At 38.0% G+C, this 27,205-nt stretch overlaps 1 protein-coding gene across 1 annotated transcript in view; it reads left to right on the top strand.

The window, feature by feature from the left end:
• LOC113046802 (ubiquitin carboxyl-terminal hydrolase 43-like) overlaps nucleotides 1–16,688 on the top strand; it is an 88,879-nt gene extending 72,191 nt beyond the window's left edge. Inside the window, exons 14-15 of the mRNA XM_026207804.1 lie at nucleotides 1,426–1,584; nucleotides 10,632–16,688. Of these exons, the coding sequence (XP_026063589.1) occupies nucleotides 1,426–1,584; nucleotides 10,632–11,677 (1,205 nt within the window). The 3' untranslated portion in view covers nucleotides 11,678–16,688. The remainder of the gene's footprint in view (nucleotides 1–1,425; nucleotides 1,585–10,631) is intronic.
• The last annotated feature ends 10,517 nt before the right edge of the window (nucleotides 16,689–27,205 follow it).

Here is a 27,205-nt window from a genome sequence, read left to right on the forward strand (position 1 = left end):
AAATGTATTGCCCCCTCCTGATAAATCATGAAAGAGCTTCTATTAACCAAATTATTTTAGAAAGCTGAGTTAAATTTCACTAGCCACAGGTCTGATTACTGCCAGACCTGTTGAATCAAGAAATCATTTAAATAGAATCTGTCTGACAAAGTGAGGCATGCTTAGAGAGAAACACGTCATGCTGTGATCTAAAGAAATTCAAGAACAGATGAGAAACAAAATAGTTGAAAAGCGGACCAGGGTCAGAGCCATTATCCACAAATGGAGATCAGCCTACCAAAATTACTCCAAGAGCACAACGACGACTCATCCAGGAGGTCAGAAAAGAAGAAGAACTGCAGGCTTCACTTGCCTCAGTTAAGGTCAGTGTTCATGATTCAACAATAAGAAAGAGACTGGGCAAAAACGGCATCCATGGAAAAGTTAAAAGTCAGAAGCCACTGCTGAACAAAAAGAACACAAAGCTCATCACACATTTGCCAAAAAATATCTTGATTATCCCAAAGATTTTTGAGGAAATATTCTGTGGACTGATGAGAACAAAGTTGACATTTTTGAAAGGTGTGTCTCCAGTTACATGTTGCATAAAACACAGCATTAGATAAACAGAACATCCCAACAGTCAAACACTGTGGTATTCGTGTGATGGTCTGGGGTTGCTCTGCAGCTTTATAATTGATGGAAGCATGAATTCTGGACTCTATCAGAAAATCCTGAAGGGGAATGTCCGGCCATCAGTTTGTGACCTCAAGCGCATCTGGGATAAACAGCAGAGCAATGAACCCAAACACACCAGCAAGTCCACCTCTGAATGCCTCGAGAAAAACTAAATGAAGTTTTTGGAGTGGACAAGTCAAAGGCCAGACTTGAATCTGATTGAGATGCTGTGGCATGACCTTAAACAGTCCATTTATGCTCGAAAACCCTCCAATGTGGGATTGAGATAAAATAATTCTGCAAAGAAGAGTGGGCCAAAATTCGTCCACGGTCACATCAATATGAATGTTAGAATAAAAAAGACATCTCTCTAAGGTCATGTCTCAATGCATCTCTTCTTTCAACCCTTTTGAGACATTTTCATATGCTGCTCTGTTTTGTAAGGTTATTGCACCAACTGCCCACCAGCATTTTGTAATCATTTGTATGCACACTGGAATACTTGTTTGGATCCATTCCATCTCATCTTCATGAGCATTTAATGGAGACGAGCCTCTCAGATACAAAGGCTAGAGCAAAGTGAAAACAGGTCCCTGGAATTTTCATGCACTTTAGTGCAAAATCCTTCACCATAAAGCATGAAATAAGTCTGTTTACTTATTTCCAAACAGCTACATGTGCAGTTGAGTCAGTTATCAGAATAATACAAGTGTTTTGACTTGCATGAGTGGAGCAAAGTTTACTAAGTGAGCTACTTTTGACCCACAGGTTGCTCTAGCTCCTCTACATCAGACCACTGGCTCATCCGACTGAATGCAGACAACAGAATTTCAAATTCAACCAACAAGCTGTCCAGTTCATCTTCAGCACCTGAGCCCCAAACACAAAATCTTCCTACTGTCCATGAGCCTCAAAAAGAAGACAACGGTCAGTGCATTGTTGTTTTATATCTGCTACTTCTATTTCTATTCTTTCATCAATTGTAAACAGAAAGTATTGTTGTATTAACTGAGTGCTGTAGCCGTGACGTCAAAACCCAGAAAACTGATTCGTCATGGGTTCCCTCAAGATTCCCTTAAGAAAAACATCCAAGTGTCATCAATTTATTTTTACCACAGACCTTGCTTTACTCATTAATTGAAAACCCTATTAAGAAAACCTATAGGAAACTCTTGAGGGAAACAGTGGCAAATTAGTTTTTAGGTTTTGATGTCACGGCTGTAGCACTCAATTAAAATAATAATTATTTCTGGTTTACAATTGATGAAAGTCATACATGACCTTCTCCATGATTTTTAAATCATTTTGACTCAAGTTGTTTTGTGCACTGAATGGAAAAAGTAAAGTATCTGCCTTCCTTGTGATTTAAATCTGTTAAAGATTAAATTTAGTTTAAGATGAAATTTTAGCATTTAGCAAAATTGTATTGTTATTGAAATAGGAGTTCCTCTTCAGGCACTCGAGCTGCGTTGAGCGCTTTGGGGAAACGCCTTTGGCAAGATCAACTCTGAATATTGTATGCAATCTGTTCAGTAGAAGGGCGTGACGTCACGGGTGGGGTGACGTAGCGACCAGGAAGCTATAAAGGCACCTGCCACACAGCTGACTTCAGCTTTGCGTCTTTTAACAAGCGCTCTGTGTGTGCATGGCTAAAGTCTGTGTGTCCACGATGCAGGCACATTTGTCTCCTACTCGGATCGAGTCAATCCTTACCTCAGTCAAGAGAGTCAGAGAAGGCCAGTCACTCACTGTCAAGCAGTTTCAGAGACTGTTAGGGCTTATGGCAGCTGCATCCAACGGGATACCTTTTGGCCTCCTGCACATAAGACCCCTACAGTGGTGGCTCAAGACCAAGGGATTTTCCCTGAGGGGGAATCCATTACGAGCTATCAAGGTCACGCGGTGATGCCTTCGTGCCTTAGACATGTGAAAGAAACCTTGGTTCTTGAATCAGGGCCCGGTGCTGGGAGCTCTTGGTCACCGTGTAATGCTAGCGACAGACGCATCCCTCACCGGTTGGGGTGCAATCATGAGTGGCCACCCTGCCTGTCTGTGGAGCGGTCGCCATCTGACATGGCATATCAGTTGTCAAGAGATGCTAGCTGTGCATCGAGCATTGAAATATTTCCTCCCAGACCTGAGAGATCACCATGTGTTGGTGCGCATCGACAACACATTGGCGATCTCTTATATCAGTCACCAGAGAGATCGGCATTAGTGCACTTGTACAAGCTGGCACACCAGATCCTTCTGTGGTCCCAGGACAAACTCCTCTCGTTCAGAGCAGTCTATATTCCTGGGAGATTGACTGTGGGAGCAGACATACTGTCGAGACAGGGGCCGAAGCCCGGGGGGCTTCACCCCAAGGTGGTGAAGTAGATATGGAGAGTTTTTGGACCTCTTTGCGACTCAAGAGATATCGCAATGTCCCCTCTGTTTCTCTCTAGTTCATCCAGCTCCTCTGGTACTGGACGCTATGGTACAGACCTGGCCGAGGCTTCGTCTGAACGCTTTTCTCCCTATCGTTCTGCTCCCGGGAGCTCTGGCGAGAGTACGCCGGGACAGGGTCCGTCTTCTATTAGCAGCCCCGTTCTGGCCGGTCCCAGTATGGCTCGCATATCTGATCTCTCTCCTCGACGGCTCTCCATGGGAGATTCCGATCAGGACAGATCTACTCTCTCAGGCGCAGGGCAAAATAATTCACCCTCGCCCAGAGTGTGGAAGTTGTCTGTGTGGCCCCTGAGGGGGCACAGCTCATAGCTTCCGGTCTCCCAACCGAAGTTGTTGAGAGACCCCCTCCCCCCCCCACTCCAATCCAGAGCTCCCTCTACAAGGAAACTGTACGCCCTGAGGTTGAAACCCTTCTCCTCATGGTGCAGAGACTGCCAGCTTGACCCGTTAACTGCCCAGTTGGTACGGTTCTGGTTAACTCACTCCACCTTAAAGGTGTACGTTGCGGCCATAGCTGCTTACCACGTCCCTTTTTAGTGGGTAGACACCCCCTAGTTACACGTTTCCTCCACGGTGCGCTGAGGCTGAGACCTCCAGTATGGTCCCGTATTCCCCCCTGGGACTTGGTTGTGGTGTTAGAGTTACTTCTCTAAAGAGAGTTGGAGACCTTCAGGCCCCCTCGGTGGCCCCTACCTACTTAGACTTTGCCCCTGGTATGGCCAAAGCATTTTATACCCTCGAGCGGGTTATGTTCCTAAAGTTCCCTCTGTTATGCCACAACCCATAGTACTGCAGGCCTTCTGCCCTCCTCCCTTTCGGGTGCCAGACCAGGAGAAGCTAAATTGTATGTGTCCAGTTCGAGGACTGGACACATATATCCACAGAGCTGCTGTGGAAAAAATCTGACCAATTGCTTGTTTGCTATGGTCCTCCTAAAAAGGGTTCCCCTGCCTCTAAGCAGACCCTTAGTCATTGGATAGTTGAGGCTATCAACGAGTCCTATGAGTCCTCTGGTCTTCCCCTTTCTTTGGGAGCCAAGGCTCACTCTACTCGGGGTATGGCTGCCTCTAGGCCTTTCTAGCAGGTGTGTCCCTCTTGGATATCTGCAATGCTGTGGGATGGTCCACGGTCTACATTTGCCAGATTTTACAATCTCTATATGCAAGCCGCCCCTGGCTCTTCTGTCCTCTTGCCTTAGCTGTGCTCTTCGAATACACACTAGGCAGGGGATTGGTAGTCTGACAGCGTTGGCACATCGTTCCCCAAATCGCTCGACGCAGCTCGAGTTCCTGAAGAGGAACGTCCCTAGTTTACGAATGTAACCCTAGTTCCTCGAAGGAATGAGACACTGCGTCGCAGAGCCATACTTCCGACACCCCTGCTGGTGCTTGCTTCCTTACTCGAAGCTGAAGTCAGCTGTGTGGCAGGTGCCTTTATAGCTTCCAGGTCGCTACGTCACCCCGCCCGTGATGTCACGGCCTTCTATTGAACAGATTGCATACAATATTCAGAGTTGATCTTGCCAAAGGCGTTTCCCCAAAGCGCTCGACGCAGCGTCTCGTTCCTTCGAGGAATTAGGGTTACATTCGTAACCTAGGGACGTTTTGTTTATATATACATTAATCACTGACAGGTTGAGGAAAACTGTTAACAATTTACAATAAGGTTTACTTTACGGTTTGCTACATTATTTATACTTATACTAACAATGACAAATACATTTAGTAATCTCAGTTAATGGTAATTTCAACATTTACTCATATGTTAATAATATATATATATATATATATATATATATATATATATATATATATATATATATATATATATATATATATATATATGTGTGTGTTTGTGTGTGTGTGTGTGTGTGTGTGTGTGTGTGTGTGTGTGTGTGTGTGTGTGTGTGTTGTTCATTAATGCATTACCTAAAGTTAACTAATGGGACCTTAATGTATAAGTGTTACCAGAAAATGTAATTTATTTATAAAATTGCACATATATTAAGCAATATAAGGTAACATTTTATCTTAGGGTGTCCTTATAACATGTTACATGTACTCACTATTATAATAACAATAATTTATGCATAATTACAGGAAAGTAACCCTAAACCAAGAAACTTCTCAGTTACGTATGGTAACCCTTGTTCCCTGAAGGAGGGAATGGAGACACCACGTCTGTGACCGACGATAATGGAATATCACTTTGACAGACCTTCTTCTTCTGTGATCTTCTTCAAATGTAAACTAAACGATCCAATGCACATTGGCACGCAATTATTGCATCCAGCTGCCGCTGATTACAGTGTGAGTATAAGAAGGCAGCAGGTGCAATGCCAGTTTTTCGCTGAGGAGCCGAGTCGGTAACCCGGCAGCTCAGCGGCATTACAGCAACCATGGCGACGGGTTGTGGAGTCTCCGTTCCCTCTTTCAGGGAACGAGGGTTACCATACGTAACCGAGACATTCCCTTTCAGTCGGTCACTCTTGACACCATGTCAGTTACTGACGAAAATAGGATCCCTACCAAAGCACCATGGGTGCTGCCCCTTCCAGTGCCCTGTGCGAACGACCTGCGCCCCATTAGGTGTAGGCTGGGGCTCAGAACAAGTAGTTCCATTCACCATTGTCAAAGCACTACCTCACTGGGTGAGATTGGATAACACTGGGAAAACGTACCCGTTCCACTTGCAGGTTCACCACTTGGTCTTTGAAGGGTGTAGTGGGAACCTTGGGCACGTAGCTGGGCTGGGGCCTCAGGATTACCTGGGAGTAAGCTGGGCCAAACTCTAGGCATAAATCGTTGACCGAAAATGTATGCAGTTCCCCTACCCTCTTGATGGAGGCCAGTGCAAGCAGGAGCAGAGTTTTCAATGAAAGAAGCTTTAGCTCAGCTGAATGCAAAAGCTCGAATGGGCCCTGCTGTAGTGATTTAATCACTAGAGTCAGATCACAAGAGGGTATAGAAGGGGGCCAGGAAAGATTTAACCTCCTGGCCCCTCTAAGGAACCTGATGATGAGGTCATGCTTACCCCTCACGGGGTCATGATACACAGCAATAGCGGGAGACAGCCTTAACTCCAGCCCTTGCTGCAGAAAGGAAAAAGAAGACAGAAATTGGGCATCTTCGGGGGTCTTCTCGGTGAGAAGAACACGATTCGATGAACAGGTTCCACTTCAAGGCATAAGCGTGTCTCGTAGACGGTGCTCTTGCTGAAGTGATGGTGTTCGCTACCTAGGGGACTACAACGGGACTCCGTCCTCCTGAAGGTAGCAGAGCCTGGTTCGCAGCTCCGAGATGGTCATCTTCCCGCAGTGGGAACATGACTCATCCACTAAGGCCGCCTCAGCGTGCTCGACGCCCCAATATTTATTGTTTTAATTTGCCAATAAAACGTTAAGTAAAGAATAAGAAATATAATTTTTATACAAAATTTTAATTTTATAAAAAAAAAAGTAAGTCAAATGTAATGTGAGTGGCCCAAAACTGCAATGATATGTTTGAGGAGAAATGCTGTTATTATTAATATTATCTCAGATTTCTAACTAATTTTATGTCCAATTTTATGGTCAAACAATAAATTATGTTTTATTGTAAATATTATAAAACTATAAATACAATGGAGATCAAAAATTAGAGAACAATCTACAAATACTTTTTTTATATTATATTGTTAATCAAAATTTAAATGTATATTATCTGTAGGTATACCACTGCATTTTAACAAAAACCTTTATTTTGTGGAAAACAGTGATCAAAATTAGAAAATGATAACCATTGTAGCACGACAGAAGATTACAACTAAAACTTTGAAGTGTCAGCTGTCAAAAATGAGGAATTGTAGAGGCTCTTTGCTTTGAATGACTTCAGCACACCTGTGGCAGCAGGACATCATCTGTTTCTCACAATGTTTTGGTGTGATCTTGTCCACTCTTCTTCCAGTGTCATTATTTCAATATTTTCAGCTTCAAGGATCTGCTTTACCTGTTTTGGTGTGTGAGGGACATTGTCCTGCATGAAAATTGCTGGCTGATTGGGAGATGCTTGCAGGGAAGAAACATTTGCATTCACCCTGTCATGTAGCTGTATAAGAGTCAGACTCATGCAGCAGAAAAACATCCCCAAACCATGACATTTCCTCCTCCACCTTTCACTGATTTGTTTTCACATTGGGTTTCAGTCTTTCCCCAGTTTGACACCCATTGGACCCAAATAAATGTAGCCAGGGGGCCCCCTAAAATGATTTTCATATAGGAGTTGTGCATTAAGCGGTTGCTGTGTACACCTGACCTGCCTTCCGTTTACCTTATACTCTCTCACACATACATACATTCTTCTCTTACACACACACATTTTCTTCAGACATACATTCATTCTGTATATAAGTATGTGAATGGAGAATGTATGTGTGTAAAAAGCAAAAATATATGAACGTGAAAAGAAGAATGTATGTGTGTGAAAGCAAAAATATATGTATGTGAAAGGAGAATGTAAGTTTGTATGAGAGTAGAAATGTATGCATGTGTAAGGAGAATGTAAGTGTGTGACAGCAAGAATATATTTATGTGAAAAGAGAAAGTATGTGTGTGAGAGTGTAAAAATTAATTATGGTTTGTATGGTATGGTGTATATATGTATATATATATATATATATATATATATATATATATATATTAGGGCTGGGCAAGTTAACGCGTTTTTATCGCGTTAACGCATTAATTAATTAACGCCGACAATTAGTTTATCGCGCGTTAACGTACTTTTTTATTTTGAAAGTCCGTTGCTCACTGCGTTTCACTACACATAGCTAGACTGTAATAAAACAACCGAATACAACACAAACCATGGGTCACAGGAGGGGTGGGATGTTTATCAGTAGGCTACTGGCTGCTTGGGATGAGCTACAGCAAAACAGAAAATCATGTCCAGAGTCGAATTCCATCTGGTTGGAATGACTTGTATAAGCGACTCCTTCTTTTGTCTAAGTTCAATTTGTTTTGTTCTAATTCTGCAGCACTCGCTGCACTGTGCTTAAATGGCCAACAACCTTTCTGCATTTGGCCAGGACGTTGTCAAACGCGCTGTTGTGCAGAGATACTATGACAGATCGCTGTAGACTGTGCACGTTGCAGAGGGCGTGTTCAAAAAGCAGACGTCTCGCAGCAGCGATCATATTTCTTGCGCTATCTGTGCTAAGTGTGCTGGCTTTATTTGAAATGTCCCACTGATGTGCAACAGGAATACAATATTTAGCGCACGTTTCAGCAAAATGTCTCTCTTTATCATCTCAATACAAATTTACAAAAAACCCTACCATTCCAAGAAACCGCGTTATTTTTTATTCTTTTATTATGTGTTTTCTTTCGCTGTCATTCTGTTGTACTGCGGAGCTTCTGTCACGAAAACAAATTCATCCTCATATGTGTAAACATACCTGGCAATAAAGCTCATTCTGATTCTGATTCTGATCTGAAAATGTGAATGACCTTGTGTGTCTAAGCAACTGGCTAGGTGCAGATGAGTAAGTAAATGTAAAGTTGGAAGAATGGATAGGCTAAATGAAGTTAATTTTGTCCACTCAACCTGCATCACTGAAAGATTTTTTTTTTTTTTTTTTTTTTTTTGGACTGAGATTCTCTAAAGGAGATTGATGTTGTTGCTCGGAAGGGGGCAGTTAAAATGTTATGATTGAGGTTCTGGACACAATTTATATATATATATATATATATATATATATATATATATATATATATATATATATATATATATATATTACAAACTAAACAAAACTTTAATGTTTTATTTAATAAAACATTAATTTTTTATTTATACGTTAATGTTATATTTAATTTGATTACATTAATGTTTAAGTTAAGATTTACAAGAAATGTTAACTGCTACTAACTTTTAACTGTTGTAAAAAAACACTTTATTTGTTTAAAGTTTTGACAAACAAAATAGTATTGCACTTTTGTTCATACAGTAGAACTTTGAAAGAAAAAAATTACACAATACACTACTTTTGATTTCATTATTGAATTTTGCGCATGCTGCGATTAATCGCGATTAATCGCAGAAAATCATGCGATTAATCGCGATTAAAATATTTAATCGTTGCCCAGCACTAATATATATATATATATATATATATATATATATATATATATATATACACACACACACATATATATGTGTACACACACACACACACTGCCATTTAAAAGTTTGGGATCAGCAAGTAAAAAAAAATAAAAAGTTTTTTCTGCTTCTGATCAAAGCTGTTTAAGCTTTTTTTCTGTTTTAATATACTTTAAAATATAAATATTTCTGTGATCAAAGCTGTATTTTCAGTATCATTACTCCAGTCTTCAGTGTCACATGATCCTTCAGAAATAACTCTACTATGCTGATCCTGTGATACATTTTTCAGGATTCATTGATAAATAAAACGTTAAAAATAACTTTTTATTAAAACTATTTAAACTTATTATTAAAGAATATTAAAAATATTTTAAATAAAAAGTGATTATTTAAAATATATATTTAGTGTTACAATATACACTTTGGGGTCCGTATTTTTTTTTTTTAAGAAATGAATATTCAGCAAGGATGTTAAATGGATAAAAATTAATAGTAAATACTTATATTGTTAGAAAAGTTATTATTTTTAATAAATTATTTTTTTTTTCTTTTTATTCAAAGAAAAAAGTATCACAGGTAAGAAAAAATGAAGCAGCACAACAGTTTAAACACTGATAATAAATCAGCATATTATGATTTCTGAAGGATCATGTGACACATACGACTGGAGTAATGGCTGATAAAAATTCAGCGTTGCGTGACAGAAATAAATTATATTTTAAAGTAATAATAAGACAGGAAACCAATATCAGAAATTCCAATAATATTTCACAATATTATTTTTTTCTATATTTTTTTATTAAATACAGCCTTGATGAGCATTAGAGACAGTTAGAAACACAAAAAATCTAACTGATCCTAAATTTTTGAATGGCAATGTATATATAAAAAGCTATATTAACTTGACGCCACTTGACGCACACACACACACCCCTTCCAAAAAAAAAAAATTATAAAAAAAATCAGAGCACAGAAACGTACACATTGCCCCGCAATTTTTATTAATAAAATAGCATAGTGGATCACTTATATTACCTAGCAACGAGCAGGTAAAATCACTGTTCTGAAGTAACTAAACTCACAGCTTAGTTTTAAAAAAAATTTTATATGTGCTTCAGAATACATTAATTTATCAAATATGCTTAAAAACTGCCCTTCTATTCCTGTTAGGATAGCTTTAAATAGGACTAAGCAGTGACCTTGTAATTTGGGACATTGTAAGTTGTTCTCTAATTTTGATCTCCGTTCTGGTAACACTTGTACAATAAGATCCCATTAGTAACTTTAGCTAATGCAATAACTAACATTAAATAACAATGAACAGTACATTTGTTACAGTATTTCCTTATCTTTGTTAAGTCCTCCATTTTCTGCTTTTAGATGTAGTTGAGCCAACGCCATTTGTACGGAGCGTCCGGGGCCACAGTATGAGTATGCGCTACCACTCCAAATCCAAGACGGGCCCAAGCAAAGTTATTCCCCTGCGCTGGTCATTTGCATCCAAGGAGCGCAGAAAGCCATCCAGCATCGCGCCACAACCTGGAAGCGACGAGCTGGTGGAGTATCTCGAGTCCGGCCGGCGGCCTCGATGCACCAAGGAGCCCATAGTAAGTATCGTGGCTAGTCCTTCACAGGTCAAAGCTCAGACTCGCGAGGATGATTCTCTGAGTTCCCCGAGCTGCAGCAGTACTGTGGAGCGATGTAGCTATCAAGGTCCGGATTCCCCCAGACTGCCCGAAGGCCAGAGCAGACCAGCAGCGGACCTCAACAGCATCACATCCGATAGCTCGTTGGCCAAAAACTGTTCAAAAACCAGGCAGGAGCACGAAAGGACTCAAGCCAGTAAGTCGCTTCAAGGTTCCCCCAGTGCACTTTCCAATGGTACTAGCAACTGTTCATCTTACTCCATAGACTCCTCGTTAAAACGGCGAGCAAACCAGCCGTCTGTGACTAACAGGAATCGTCCCAGCCAGACGCAGATGGCCACAGGGGACAGCAGGAGTAAAGACAGTGCCACCAACAGTACCACCCAATTGAAGAATAAGGAGGTGGTTTACGGCAAAACATTTTCCAGCAAGAGCTTGACCAAACTGTCACTATCCAATGGGACTCCAAATGGAAAGGGCACTGAGGTGAGGAAAACTGGCATTGCTCACAAGAGCACCAGTAATGCAGGTAACAACAGAGAAAAACCGGTTTGTTCAAGCACAGCTGATATGAAACGAGCCCACAGCTCATCCAATATACAGAGCAAGCTAGATATGACTCTGAAAAGGACGCTGTCACTCCAAAGAAACGGTCCATTGGTGCCGGCCCCCCAAAAAGGACCAGCCGTAGATAAATCCTCCTATGCAACACTACAGAAAACCAGATACAGCAACACTTCACTTGGCAGACAGAGACCTGTGCCCGAGTCCTGCTTCTGATGGCTTTCATCCTCACTGTGGGAACAGTGTTTGTAATGTAAAGTATATATGTTTTATGCACATGACAACATAAAAAAATTGCATACTGTTGCTCTTTTCCAAAAACTAGTGAGCATTGAAAAAAAATGTTTCCAACACAAAGCCTGGTTGAAAAGGCTTAAAACACCTAGTTTTCACCAAAGGCAGCAGGCAGTCTTTAAAGAGTTCAGTGAACAAATCCAAGACAACAAGTGAAACGAGAGAAAATAATATTATAAATGTGCATATAGAATTATTTAATAGTCAATATATAGACTACCGTTCAAAAGTTTCAGGTTGGTAAGATTTATTTGAAAGATAACTCTAATGTATTTCATCAAATCGGTAATCCTTCAGAATTCATTTGTTGCTCATGAAGCATTTCTTCTTATCAATGTTTATCCATTTACTGCATTTTTGCTGAATAAAAGCATTGATTTCTTTCAATAACAAAAAATCTTACTCACCGCAAATATTCAAACAGTACTGCATGTTTCTTTAACTATGTGCACTTTTGACCCTGTGGACTTTTAGAAAATAACACTTAATTATTCCATTTACAAGGTCTCTTTTTTTTTCTGAATATAAAATAAAAATGTTTCCACCAGACATTTCAGTAATTTCCAGCATATCTCAGATTATTTTTTATGTTTAGAGACATTCGGGGATGGGAAGCACATTTTGACATTTGGAATAAAAAACAGAATCTTGTTTTGCCAAGCCTACATTTGTAGCTAGCATTTTATGTATCAGAGATAAACACAACAAACTTTGTGCATGAAATTACTGCTCTATCAGAAATTGGGCACAGAAACAAAAAGTGATGTTTACCTTGATTTTGCACCCTTTATTTTGTAACACATCTCATTTCACCTCAAGCTCTTCACTGACACTGTTGTACCCTTAGTACCCAAGTACACTCATTTTTGATTTAAAAAAAGGGACAGATTAGTGGAAGTGACATCACAAATATGGGACAGTTGTAACTTTTGAAAAAAAACAATACTGTACAGTATATTTATCCCCCAATAACTATCGACATACTGTAAATGATATTTGAAAAAAAATAAAATAAATAACTTGAGTCTGTTATATATATATATTTTTTTTTTTAAAGCTGATGGATATTTTGAAAATCAACCCCTGGGTCACAAAAGTGCTGAAGTTGAAGAAAAATAAAAAAATAAATATATATATAGTATTGAAGATTATCTTGTGTCAAAATTAAAAATGATTACAGATTTACTGTTTGTTGATCATGGAGTTTCCTTTTTGTATGACAGCTTCTGCATATATTGCATATATATAGTATTCCTGTAGCTCAAGTGGTAGAGCATTGCGTTATCAAGCGCAAGGTTGGGGGTTCAATTTCCCGGGAACACATGATAGATAAAAATTGATGGCCTGAATGCACTGTAAGTCGCTTTGGATAAAAGCGTCTGCTAAATGCATTAATTTAATTTAATTTAATTTACATTTATATATAGAGCTTCTATATATATATTTTATCTATCTATATTTTACGACATTATAATTTACCTAGGATGCTGCCTTAGAAGGTAGCTACCTATGTAGGGTGTAGGCACTATGGCTGCTCACTAGGTTTTGGATCAGAGCTTGTGTTTCCCCTCTCAAATCTGACTTTCTGTATCATAACTTTCTATGGTTGGTATAAACAGTATTTAACTAGCATATCTCAAAGCCTGTTGTCAAATCTCCATTTCTACAGCAGATACAGTATGTAGCATCACTCGCTAGTGGCTGTAATGATACAGTAGGATCTGTTAAATGTCAGAACTGAGGTCTGCTTTCTGTGTTTAGTGAACTGTCATGTATATTTATGCAAGTGCCTTTTTGTAATGATCTCAGGAGAGCGGCGGTCGTTGGAACAGAGTGTTTTTTTGTTTTTTAACTCATGAATATACATGTGCACACCTCACCACAGATGAAATGAATCCACAGATGGCACAAGCATTTATTCATCTCACTCCCAGAATATCCCAAACGACTCTAAATGTTTCACATTAACGTGTACCTCGTTCATCGCTGGATTCACTAGTTTGTTTTCTGACAGGAATGGACTGTGCGAGTACAATCAGACAAGCCGAAGTTTTATGAGCGCATTTAAGCATCAGCTGCAAATCGAGCATATAATTGCAAAATGTATCGAGATGCTGATGTTGAAAAATAGCAATATCTTCGAGATGGATCTTCAAGGATCATGATACTGATGTCGGAAAGTAGCAATATCTTCAACACTTTTTTAATGAAATTGTAATAGTAAACTGAGGCATTAAAAGGAGCAGTAACTTTTAGCAAAGTCAAACAAGTAATAAAAATAGTAAAGAATAAAGGTTTTGATCATATGAAACACGTCATATTCTTATGTTAGGAATTTGAGTCTGGAAGTAACTCGCTAATTAATTTACTGTACCCGTAATAACATGCTCATACCTCGTCATACCTTGTTGGAATTTCTTTAAAAAATGACAAAATTCGAAAGCTGAGATTTTGTTTCATACCGGCTCTGTCAGTTTGCTCTTTGCTTCACTGCGTGAGAAAATGAGAGCGCCATGGTTTGTCAGACATAGCAACAGTAATGAGGGGGAGGGGGTTGTTGCGAAGGGTCAATTCCAGGTCAGAGGACGTGAGCCGTTCTGTACTGTGAACAGCAATGTACAGCATGCTAGTTTGCTTATTATAATATACTAACAAGAAACTTTGCTTCTACTCAGCTAACAAGGAACATTCTTAAAAACGTTCCAGAAAGCTACTCTCGCAGTTATAAAGCAGACATTCCTCCAGCAACATTAACAGAATGTTTATTCAAAGTTATCTGGTCTTTAATAATGTGTTCAAAACATTAGCTTAGAAATGTTATTTATACAGTGTTTATGGTGTGTTTTTCTGAAACATTTTAGCCATTCGTCTACGATGGTCCTATGATGTTTGCAAACGAATAAAATGGAACATTCTTCTTAAAGGGTCATTTCACCCAAATATTGTAATTACCCCATGATGTACTTGCCCTCAAGCCATCCTAGGTGTATATGACTCTTCTTTCAGACAAATACAATCAGAGCTATATTTGAAAAAAAATGATCTCCACACTCTCCTGGCTCGCCCAAGCTTTACAATGGCAGTGATTGGTGGTTGAGATTTTTAAGCCCAAAAAAGTGCATCCATCCATCATAAAAAGTGCTCCACGTGGCTCAGGTAGGGTTAATAAAGGCCTACTGAAGCAAATCAATGCATTTGTATAAGAAACAGTCATATATGCATTCACGAGAGACTGGCGTTCCAGCAGCCATAGTTATCTAATGGTGCTCTTGGGAAACGCATCCCTGATTGACTTTTTAAACAGCTGGACTTAAGAATTTGATCAAAGTGGCAAATAAATCCCATAGACTTGCACTGAAGGCCATACAGCCCAGAATATTAAAAACTTTAAGGTGAGGCTTTTGACATGCAGCTCAGCAACTCCATAGAAACCTCTAGAAACCATCCTGATGGTGAATTTTAGCCACACCATTATGATACAGATGGCCAAGGATGCAACTTCTTTTACCTTCTTCTTACATATTAAACATCATTCACGTTTATGATGAAGAATACGATGCTTTTATTTTCTGAGGTCAGTTTAAATATGAATATCACTCAGTCACTGTAACAGATGTCACTGCCATGTGACAGCGAGTCTCATTGGTGAACAAGACATGTGTAATATTACTTAAATCTATTACGCCACTCACACGTTCAACAATTCATTCATCTATAATCCCAGTGCACTCTCCTGATCTCTGGAGTGATGTGCTCTCATATCACTGTTCAATCTGAATATGATAATGCTTTATGTGAACCGTTCACCTGAAATCAGACTCCCTGTGTTAGTCCTCTAATGCACACTTAACCTGAAGAGCCGTTCTTGTGTAATATTTAAAAAAAACAAAACAAAAAAACGATGTATTAAGATTAATGTTGTTGGATGTAATGATTACTGAGGATATTTATTCTTATCTGCTCCTGAGAGATTGAGGGGTTTTTTTATGGCAGGTTTTTGTACCGAACATTTTTAATTGGATGTATTATGCTTAATTAAATATATGCTGAGATGCTCGCTAGGTAGCAAGAGATCAAGCAAGGCATACAAAACTTTGTGCTAACACATTGCAACTGGTTTTATTCTTAGGCTTTTAAGCACAACTTTTATAAACACCTTTTTAATTAGTTGTTTGTTCTGCTTTAAAACAGACGCATTGGCATCTCAATAAATCTTTCCACTGCCCCTGAGATTTTCATTTCTAACATGTCATGGCTTTGATATGATGCAATATAGTCTAAATGTCAATACCACTGTATGCTGTGAATATGACATAGATTGATTCTCGTTGTTACAGAGATGGCAGCTATATTGCAGATGCAAATAAAGCATTGTGGCCTATGTAGGTGCTATTGTCAGCAGCATTATTGTGCTTTAGATGATTGCAAAACTTTCTCCCCTGCTGTTCCCTCTGAGTTTGTCTAGACAACCTTTTCTTGTTATGTCTCTTTGTGTCACATTTATTCAACTGCAATAACACACAGGTGCAGATGTGTCACACTTCAGTCGTTTTTGTTGTTTTTGTTGTTTTTTTAAGCTTTGCTAAAAAGTTCCATGTGTTAACGTGTTAAGAGAATAGTTCAAATTAACAGAAACTTTTAATTTGAATGAGAAAGATCATATGCAAACAGTAAATATATAACACATATATGATATAAAACATTTGAATTATCCACCATGAGAAATTCCATACATAATATACATAACAATGTGCTAATCAAAAATATTTCACCCGTCTTTCCACTTAATAACAAGAAACCCATCACTAGAGACCTCAAATGCTTAGGTGATGATAAGACAAGAGCTTTCTCCGAATTTAAAGAGCAGAGAAACGTAAGGACATCTTGATTTGGATTTGATTATTCACTATTATTCTGCAGTGTCTGAGATATTGAATTGCATGACTGAGTGGAATAAATGGGTTTTATCTCCTTAAAATTCCTCTTCTCCAATCATGAAAATTAACATAGACCTACTTCTTTCTTTTCTTCGTTTTTTTTTTTTTTTTTTTTTTTATTTAGATTTTTAATGATTCGATTAATCTTGATGGTTCTGAGAACCTGAGCAGTTTCTCACAGGTGAACTAAATGTGAGCTCTCAGAAACACATTCAGATAATCTGTCGTTTTTGGGGCTTTTATAATAAGATATTGATTCAGACGTTTCCTCCTATCAGTATGAGTCATGTAGCTCTGACACAGGATTAACAACCAGCTATTGGGCCGTTTTATCTCAGTCTGTCCCATTGAATTCCTCCTCTCATCATTTGATAGCTGATTATGAGTTTGCTTAAGATGTTTCATGGATGTATCCTTGCATTGCATATTGCATGTGATTATACAGCACACAGCCAATGCACTGTATCCTATTCCCTCCGCTGCAGGATGAAATATGGCGCTGTTAGACATTGCATCAGGTCTGAGGTCAATAACATTTACTCACACATGAACAAATGATGTTTTGATGTCATTGATGACCAGCAGCCACCAGCACATCATTTGAGAGAGTAACAAAATGGTAGATTAAGCATTTTAGAATAGACCAGAGTGCTGCAGGGATGATGTATTTTTATAGACCAAAACCTGTGCATTTTTTAGCAGACCTTATTTCAGGCATTTAAACAAAAAACAATTTTTAAAAAAACCATTGACTTCAGGATGATAGAACAAGGGGTTCTTTAATTTTTTTGTTTATTTTTTTTATGGGTTTTAGTTTAAATGCCTGTGGTGAAAACAAAGAGCTTATTCCAAAAGCCAACTGACAAATCCTGTTGGGTTTTTGTTGAGGGAAGCAGGGTGATGCAAACTTCTGGGTTGGCCTACAAAAACATTACTGAGGCGATTCCTTGATCTGATTACGGTTTATAGTTTTTTTTAACTTAAAGCACTGTTGTGGTCTCATTCCCAAACCATTGATTTCATGCTGTTTTTTATGACTGTATGGAACTAGGTCTGGTGCATCAATAATGCATGACATTTATCATGAAGGGATAGTAAACAGAGCATCGTAAGACCACATCATGAGGATGCAGGCTCCCTGCAGTGTGGGGTATGATTTCACTCTGGAGTCAGGAGAGTCAGAGTCATATCTGACACATCCCAGCTGCTCACCAGCTTCTCCAGCCTCTCTACACTGGAAGCAGCCCTAATGTTGTTCTGTTCAATGTGTAATGAACAGATTATGCCCCGCTGTTGTAAAAGCACTTAACTCACACTACTAATGGCCTATGGTTAACCAACAAAACTGCTGTTCAGTAATGATTGTTCTTTTTAAACGTGCCTGCATGTTTCAGTTTTAAATTATAATATGTGTTGCTCTGGCCTGTTCCTTTTAAAAATCCTAAAAAAGAAAAAAACAATTAACTGAACAAAGGTTATAGAACAAAAGACTTTAAAGAGAGATGGAGGTAGCCTATGGCACCACAGCTCAGCGTGTACATTGTGAATAGACTCAAGTTAATGGGTGGTGTTTGATAAAGCCGGAAATGTGTTTTCAAAAATCCATTTGAAATAAACAAATCTAATGTTACGTTCAACAATGAAACTCTGAAGCGTGTGCCAGAATACAACACATTTCTTATTAAAACACTGTACTGGAGCTTGATTCACCAGAAGCGACTTCGTTCACCTGAAAACCATGTGAATATTTAAAAAAGGACGGGAGTTATCTTATTCCAAAACATAATACAGACAGATCTCCGATTTAAATGTGTGTTAGTGTACTGGTTCAAGAATAAATCACTTTGACTATGTCTATTATTTAAAAAAAAAAAAAAAAGATAATATTATTATTGATAACAATAGCATATAAAATAAATCAGTAGCTGAACCAAAAGCAAAACCAGCAGGTGCATTTCAGTGCAAACCCCAGTTCAGACTGCACACTTTTATCCTGATTTTGGCATGATCTGCTTGACATAAGGTGTCGTGGGGATTCGTAAATGACAATGAGCTTTGTGATGCAAGATTCAGTCATTTCATCTTGTGTAGAGACTCATAGTGCAGGACAACCACTGTCACTTCTGTGGCACTTCACGACTTCAGCACTTGAGGTGCTTCTCAACACTTAAAATGATGCTTCCTAGTTTCCTCACTCCTCCATCCTTGAACCTGTGACCTGGAAACCAATTGAGTGCAGACATCTTGAAGAACATCTTAATTCTCTGGGTGTCTGAAAGCTTTAAAAGGAGGCAGCTTTCCAGGGCAGGAAGGCTTCAAGGCTCGTCCGAATCCAAATTCTGCTTCACTTCCTGTCACCAGAGACCTTCTTCTGATCAAAATTTGAAGGCAGTATAGATGTATCCTTCGCTGCCTTAGATATCCCACTATCCTGTGCGTTCCATTCTGTGATGGTTGAGCTAAAAAAAAAAAAAGATGGCATCTGAAAGTTGGTGGTCAGTTTGTGTGTAAATGTATATTTCTGCCTAACTTTTTGCACTTTTGATGTTATTTCTAACGAGAAATCAGTATTACAGCAATTAAATATTTGTTTAGTTATTACAAAAACTTGTTTTATTTTGTTGCAAAAATGCTGCCTGCATTGCCTCATAAGGCAGTGAAGGCAGCTGTCTAAGTTTTCAGATGCAGCCTCTAATTGCAATGCGAGGAGGTGAGTAGTGTTGCCAGATTGGGCGGGTGGGTGGTTTTGAATGTGATTGTGCAGGTAAAAATTGGCTTGGGCGGTTGGACAAAATTTGAGCTGGTTTGGGTGTCAGTTTGGTGGTTTTCAAACATATAAACTGTATAAGCTAACTGCTTAACAAACAGGCCCACGTGTGCATATACTGTATCCAATTAGTCTTCACAACGTTACTAAACTCACACACACACATTGCAAAGACAACTGGAGCTGATGTTGATGTTGCGGCCGCACTTTTAGCCAGGGATCAGCAGACAGACGTGATTCATGTGTGATGAGTTTTTCGAGTGATAATGGATCTGATTTTGAATGTAGGCTATAACTGTGAATTTTACAATGGAGAACATGTTAGTGGAGCTCTGGCAACAGTACTCCTGCATTTATTATGTTTTCGAGGGATTACCAACGACAGAGTGAAAAGGGTCAAGTAAAAACAATTTCTCTGTCAGTCCTCTTCATGCAATCTAGATCTGTGTCCACTGTCAGCAATCACCATTGATGATAGCACACATTGTTAAAGACACAAGCGAAGAATGATTGCGTAGAAACTTTCTGGCTACACTCAGTCTGAATTAGCTGAAGAACGCTACAAAAACAACAAGAGCTGCAAACAACAAAAATGGAAATACACAGCAGCTCTTCAGGTATCCACATTTTGTGGAGTGCATGTGCCAGTGGTCAATGACCGTTCAGAAAGATGATGCATAAGGGTGCTTGAACCAGCCCCTGTTCTAAATCTAGTATTACTTTTAAGTGTTAGGCTACTGTTTTGTGAGTGCCACTGGCTGTATCATTCACAATAACTATAAAATCCATCTTGATTATGAATCATCCAGGCTAAATTGGCACTTCTGTTCATTACTTCCCTCATGTTCTCCTGACAAACTGATTCCCGGGGCCAAAGTGATTATGCTGTTCAGGGGACCTAGAAACCTAGCGGCACCCCTTAGCATTACCCAGTGTAACTTAGGGCAAGATTTGTTTTCAAGCTATTTTATCAAAACTACTGAAATGTGTTGAAAATATTCCGGAGACATCCACAGCTCTTTTTGACTGAAGAAACTATTCCACATGAGATTATTATAATCCTCCTGTCTTCTTGTAAAGCCCTCGAGTAGAATATGTTTGAGTTTTTCATGCCACATCAAGGTTGACAGAGCAATGTCTTTGTGGATAAATGAAAACTTTCATCACACAAAGCATGGGAAAAACAATGGAAGAGGGATGATAGAGGGCATACAGTTCATTTTTGGACGCATATTCCTGTCTGAGAGTGGATTGTGCATATGAGAACATGAAATTGTTGTGTTGTTGTATAATATAGTAGGAAATATTCCCGCCACTCAAGGCATTTGTTTCAAGGAAATTGAGTTCATCCGTGACAGGTCAAAGAACTGTTCCAATTACAGTCTTTCTACCTTACATATTTATACCCAAATATTCACATAAAGTATTTGGACATGTAAATATGTCTGAATTATATTATAGATAACAAAATTTCAAAACGGGTGGTATCTGCAAACAACTGAGATAAATTTACTCGTTTAGCTGTTTTTGCAATAACTTTTAACTAGTCATAATGACCGACGTTTTAAAAGTTTTTCCTCCCTCTCTCCCTTTCACTCTTTAAGGAAGTACTTTTTTGCAAGTATGGATTAAACTGGTCAATAGTGACATTAAATACATTTATAATGCAGTTCTTTTGAACTATCATCAAAGAATCCTGGGGGGGTAATTTTCCACAAGGATTTTAAGAAGGACATCTGCTTTCAACATTGATAATACTCAGAAATGTTTCTTTAGCAGCAAATCAGCATAATAAAATGATCTCTGAAGGATCATGTGACACTGAAGACTGGAGTAATGATGCTGAAAATTCAGCTTTGCGTCATAGGAATAAATGAGACTTTTTTAATATATTTAAATAGAAAAGAGTTATTGTAAATTGTAATAATATTTTAAAATATTACTGTTTTTTTCAGAATTCTTAATCAAATGCAAATAATTTTATCTTTTTAGTTTTATAAACAAAAACTATAATTTTAACTCCACAAATCTAAAAACATTGTAAAGATGGTTCTTTAAAGGTTCTTTACATGTAGTAGCAGTTCTATTTAGAACCATATTAGCCTTAAGATGAATTTTTCTCTTGTGTTAGAGTTCTTTATTCCTGCCTTTTTGTTTTGAAATCTGCAGAGTTGTCAAAACAACCTCATTACTGATTATCTGGTGCTCAACCATCCAGCTGTACAGACCGTCAGCACACTCTCAGCAGGTAAATGATTTCATTTCACGCAAAGAAAGAAGACGTAACTTTTATTCTCGCTGTAGTATTGTTGCCGCATTCATGTTGTGGAGATGCTCTGGGTTTCGTTGTGAGAGCGAAACTACTTTGTTTGGCCTTCCAGTAGAGGACACAACTAGAAATCAGTGATTCAACACTGTTCCAGAACAGTTCAACCCAAATATTCACAAGAGTACAACGCATTTTATGGAGGATGAGGACTATTTCTTGAGAGATTTGAGCAGTGTAGAGTAGCACTTGTTGTTTGTTGTTTCTCCAATTATCTGGCCAATCAGAAAACACCACACTTTTCAGAATGATGAGCTTTGTGAAAATCGACACGTTTCAGAAAGGCGGGGCTTAGAGGAGCAACAATATGGTACATTGTGTGGAAATAATGTTATTTTTAGCAGAATCATATAAATTTCTTACAAGTGGCTACATTTCTTTTTAGAGTAAATCGAAATGTAAAGGCAAATAATACTCAACCACTGAAGTATAAAATACAATAATGGGCTTCTAGGTGTCAGGGGTACTGATGGTATTAGAATCTGAAATCACCTCATCAGTCTTCTACACTCCAGTTGTGTGCCACAGAATAAGGTTATCTTCTTTAAATAAGTTGGAATTTTCCCAACTTTTCCAAGATCCTCCCAGCTGCAAGCATGACCTCATGGCCAAAGTCCTTTTAAGATTCTAGCATCTGAACCACAGTTTTTTTGGCCTTGAACACACATAATACACCTTTGTCCTTACATTATAAAACATTTCTTGGAAACTAAATATTAACACACCATTAGCAATTCATTATATTTAATACATTGTCCAAACATGTGTAAAAGCATCTTAAATGAATAACCAAATAGGCAGTGTAATTGCATTCATTTGATATTATACAATATATATATATATATATATATATATATATATATATATACCCTAACAATCTTGTGTTTTTCTTTTGTTAGTTTAAGAGTTGTAAGTGTGAGCAGCTCTTGAATTTTTTCCACTAAGTAACAGAGATATTTCATTTATTTTCCACATCGTAGGATCTTTGGTTCATGTATAAACAGGTTTATGCATATTTATTTATTTATTTATTTATTTATTTTTATTTTTTAATACATGTGGCTTTTGGTGATAAAAAATCTCACTGTCCCCAAACATTTGAATGATAGTGTGTGTATATCATTGTTTTATTATTTCAGCATAACATAGTATGCCTCTGTTTGTGTTTGTTTTTGTGTGTGTGTGTGTGTGTTTTTTTTTTTTTTTTAGCTTGAAATGTGTATGTTTGGTATATTTTTTTTAAATACATTATGTGGGAACGCTGGGTAAACTTGGGTTAATTAAGTCTTTTCATTATTTGGTGTGATTTAATCCCTGTGTATTTCGATTGTAAACATTCACGTTTAAATTCATTACTGTGTTTTATTTTTAGTGGTCACCTAAATTTATAACCAGTATGCAAATATGGGTAGGTAAAATCATTCATTTTGTTGGGTTTGTAAATGTAATGTTCCCACCCCCTTAACTGGTTGGTGGATTCTGATTGGTGGATTAAGATCCTTTTTAATGGGAGAACCGTTGAATGGGAGAGGAAGAAGAGAGAGAAGACTCGAGTTTAGTTTGATCCGCAATTGTTACAGTGTCTTAAACTTGTTCTTTTGTTATAAAGTAGGTGTTTTCAACATCGATAGAGAGTTGTCACAACCCAGGTAGCGCTCTGATTCCCAGAGAGAACTCAGAGTTCCTCTGGTATCGCTGGATACACTGCATCGATGGAGAGTTCACGATCGCCGTCGGAGCAAGAGAGGGCTTGAGCCAAGTGATCTTCTGCTTGCCATTTAGGATGTGAATTCAGTGAGGAAGTGAAGCCAAGCACAATAATGCACAAATAAAGGAAGTGAAGCCAAGCACAATAATGAATTCAAGCACAATACTGAACAGAGAAAAATATTTATCATTTTTAATTAATTAGGCTGTTTGTTTTTTTTTAAATGAGAATGTTAAAATATTTTACGGTACAGTTATTGCATGTATCATTTGCTTACCAACAATGATGAATAAAATGTTTTATATTTGGTTTGGAGTGGAATAGTGTGGGCTGAAACACAAATTGGTGCCTGTTTACCGTTGTCCTGTATCTTTTTTTTCGCTTCAGGCTGCCTGAGAGATCTGTCCTCTTCTTTATTTTTAACGTGGGTGTGTGTGTGGGTGTGCAAACTTTTTCCGGTTAATTCCTAAATTGCGCTCAAGCTCAATTTCCATATGAATTGGATCAAAACATTCGGGTCCCGCGTTCTACTCCGCTCCAGTTCATGCATTTCCTAATCTACAGCATGAGGACGCACTGCACCTGTCTGAAAAAGGCAGCCTAGGTGGCAGAAGCATAACCAGTGTATCGAGAGAGGGGGCCTCATGAGGGGATTCCTGTTGGTTTAAATGGTCGCCCATTGGGGGCCCACCTTAAAATGCGGGTCCCCAGGCATTTGCCTGCCCCATTGCTACGCCTCTGATCTCGTCATTTAGAAGACAACGCTCCAAGTTTTTGCAGCTTTTCGTGTTTTCACTGTTATACACTCAGGGGCGCTATTACACATCTTCTGAATGAGTACAAAACCTCCCGAACAAAAATACACGTGAACAGGACTGAGAAACCAGAGATCTCTTATGTAAACAGATGCATATGATAAATGATGTGATCATCAGCAATAGACAGCACATAAATGAAAACTGCATAATGGAAGTGGTATATGGCTGTGCAAGCTAAAGGTGTTGATGGAAGCGATTTACTGGATTTATGGTTTGATGATTGTACTGAATATTATCCAGATGTAGTTTTTGATTAAAAAAAAACTTTTTTTGCTCAAAATTATAATTGTTTATGAAATCTACGGTTTCAAGTGTTGAAAAAAGAATGTTTTAAGTTAGAATTAAACTGATTTTAATTTTTTTTGTTTAAAAGTAAATGATTTGATGTTTTTTTTGGTATATTGCATATTCAAATATTCATAAAGCAAAATATACTGTAGGCCATCAAATTTTATTGAAAATCATTTAAATGGCTTGCAACTTTTTCTCAAAAATGCTGGCAGGGAAAGAGTTAATTGGCCACAACGCAACTGTCGTGGCAGTTTGCAATTTCAATAAAGGTATGAGATGAAAGCCTTTTGGATATTTATTTTCCTGTAGGAAAAGGTCTACATTCATACAGTCATTCAAGGTTGGCTGTAAATTGCAACAAAGAGAAAACACCCAAACTCAACATTTATACCTTCATCAAATGCGGATGCTTTGATCTCATCCGACCATAATGCATATCCTCGAGATGAGTTTCTACGAATCATTTTCTAAGTAGCCAGGACATCTAAGAAACTAAAATAACATCTCTGCCTCACACACACACACACACACACACATCAAATAGATTTCCTGTTATCTCTCAGGCAGCTCATTGAAAACTCAAGCATACTGAAGCAAACTGAGACCGTCTAAAGAACACAGTCTTTAGACCGTCTTCAGTACAGTGAAGCAAATAATTCAGAAAACAACATTTCCTCCACAGCATCCTAGCAACGGTGGGGGTTGATGAATGTGTGTGTGTATGTGTGCTGTGGGCCCACATATATGCTGTTTATCTTTATTTGATATTTAAATGTGTTATTGTCCCAGTTGCTCTTACAGCAAGCTGTATATAGTCAGAGGGCCTAATTTCAGAAATTCTCTGCATATTCTGAAAAATATAGAAAATGATTCACTCAGAGTCAATTTTAAGTGATCAGTTTCCTTTATTGAAGTGTTGTCATTGATGCATTACATACTTAAACTGTATAAAGTCTATTTTGTTACCTTTTCACACACTGTATATTTATTATTTATTGATCTATTTATTTCTATTTTTCTATTTATTGACTTTTACATATTTAATGCTTATAACATGCTTATTTATTTTGGTTGCACTTTATTTTACAGTACATGTACTTACATGTACTTATAGTGTACTTAAAGTGTATTTATCTAAGAAAGTTCTGGTAACACAAGGTAACTACATGGGGTAGGGTTAGGTTTAGGGGTAGGTTCAGGGTTAGTACCTAGTTATTACATAGTTATTGTAATTACTATAATAAGCACATAGTATGTACATGAGGAACAGGACTGTAAAATAAAGTGCTACCTTTATTTTTGATAATAAAACCTTATAGCTTTACTTACCCATACTTACCTGGTGTATTTACCTGGATTCACCATACTTACCTGTAGGCTTAGCTTGTAAATATTAAATGTGACTTAAGTCATTTTAGTTCTGCTATATGTATAAATAACCACATTTTGGAGACTAATAAAGTATATAGAGTATACAAACATCATTCAAAGATGACTCAATATGCTACAGGCTATTCTGCTGTAAACAAGCTGCAATATTCTTGAAGAAGATGTGTGGCTGATTGACAAGGACAAACAGGACACAGGAACAGCACAAGACAGCTGGTGAGCACAGCGGGACCTAAAGAGAAGCTGCACAGTGAGTCATTATATACAAATATTATATAACATTATATCACTTATTAATTCTCAGTTGACCTTCTCCTTCTAGGTGTTGTTTAATGAGCTGATTTCTCCAATTTTCCAATGGATAAAACCTACATGTCATTCCTGGAGGAGTCTGCTGGTGCTACGCGCATCGCTCAAGGACAGAATGGGAACAGATAGAGAATCTGAAATATGAACTTGAAGACTGTTTAGTATCATCTGGAGTCTGATTGCAGGATTTTGCGAAACCCTTTAAATCGCAGTAGTATAATAGCAAATGCAGTAATTCATCCATGCGTTCTTTATCATCACTGACTGTATCATTACTAAAGCAGATTAGGACCTCCTGTTCATTTATCAAACTGATTTGTAGCAAGGAAGGATGAATATTCGGTTAAATTATATAATAAAACAAATGAAAAACAGATAGAATACAAAAAGTTTAGAGAAGCTGGTGTTATTTATTTTAAGAAAACAAGCTGTTAGTAAATGAATAGAGTGCTAAAATGGACAAGTGTGTTTTTTAAGAATAGAAGAATAGAATAGAAGAATAGAATTGTATTTAATTTAAGATATGTCATAATAGCAACACTATGAATTCAAATTAAATGAGTTTAGTTAGCCTGTGGCAAACAAACATGGAGAAACTGAATAATAACCCAATTAATTACAACTAAAAAATATATATATTAAAGGGTTACTTCACCCGAGAATGAACATTCGTCCATGTTCTAGTCACCCGAGAAGCATCCTAGGTGTATGTGACTTTCTTCTTTCAGAATAATCAATCGCAGTTATATTAAAAATTGTCCTTGCTCTTCCAAGTCTTCCAAGTCTTTCAAAGCAGGTGTTTGTTGTCAACAGTTCAGAAGACTTGAAATACAGTTCACACATCTGTAATAAAACATCCTTCACACAGCTCCGGGGTGGGGGGGGGGGTGTATTTTAACAAATAT

The sequence above is a fragment of the Carassius auratus genome, chromosome 28 (genome assembly GCF_003368295.1).
Source record: "Carassius auratus strain Wakin chromosome 28, ASM336829v1, whole genome shotgun sequence".
NCBI classification, from domain to species: Eukaryota; Metazoa; Chordata; class Actinopteri; order Cypriniformes; family Cyprinidae; genus Carassius; species Carassius auratus.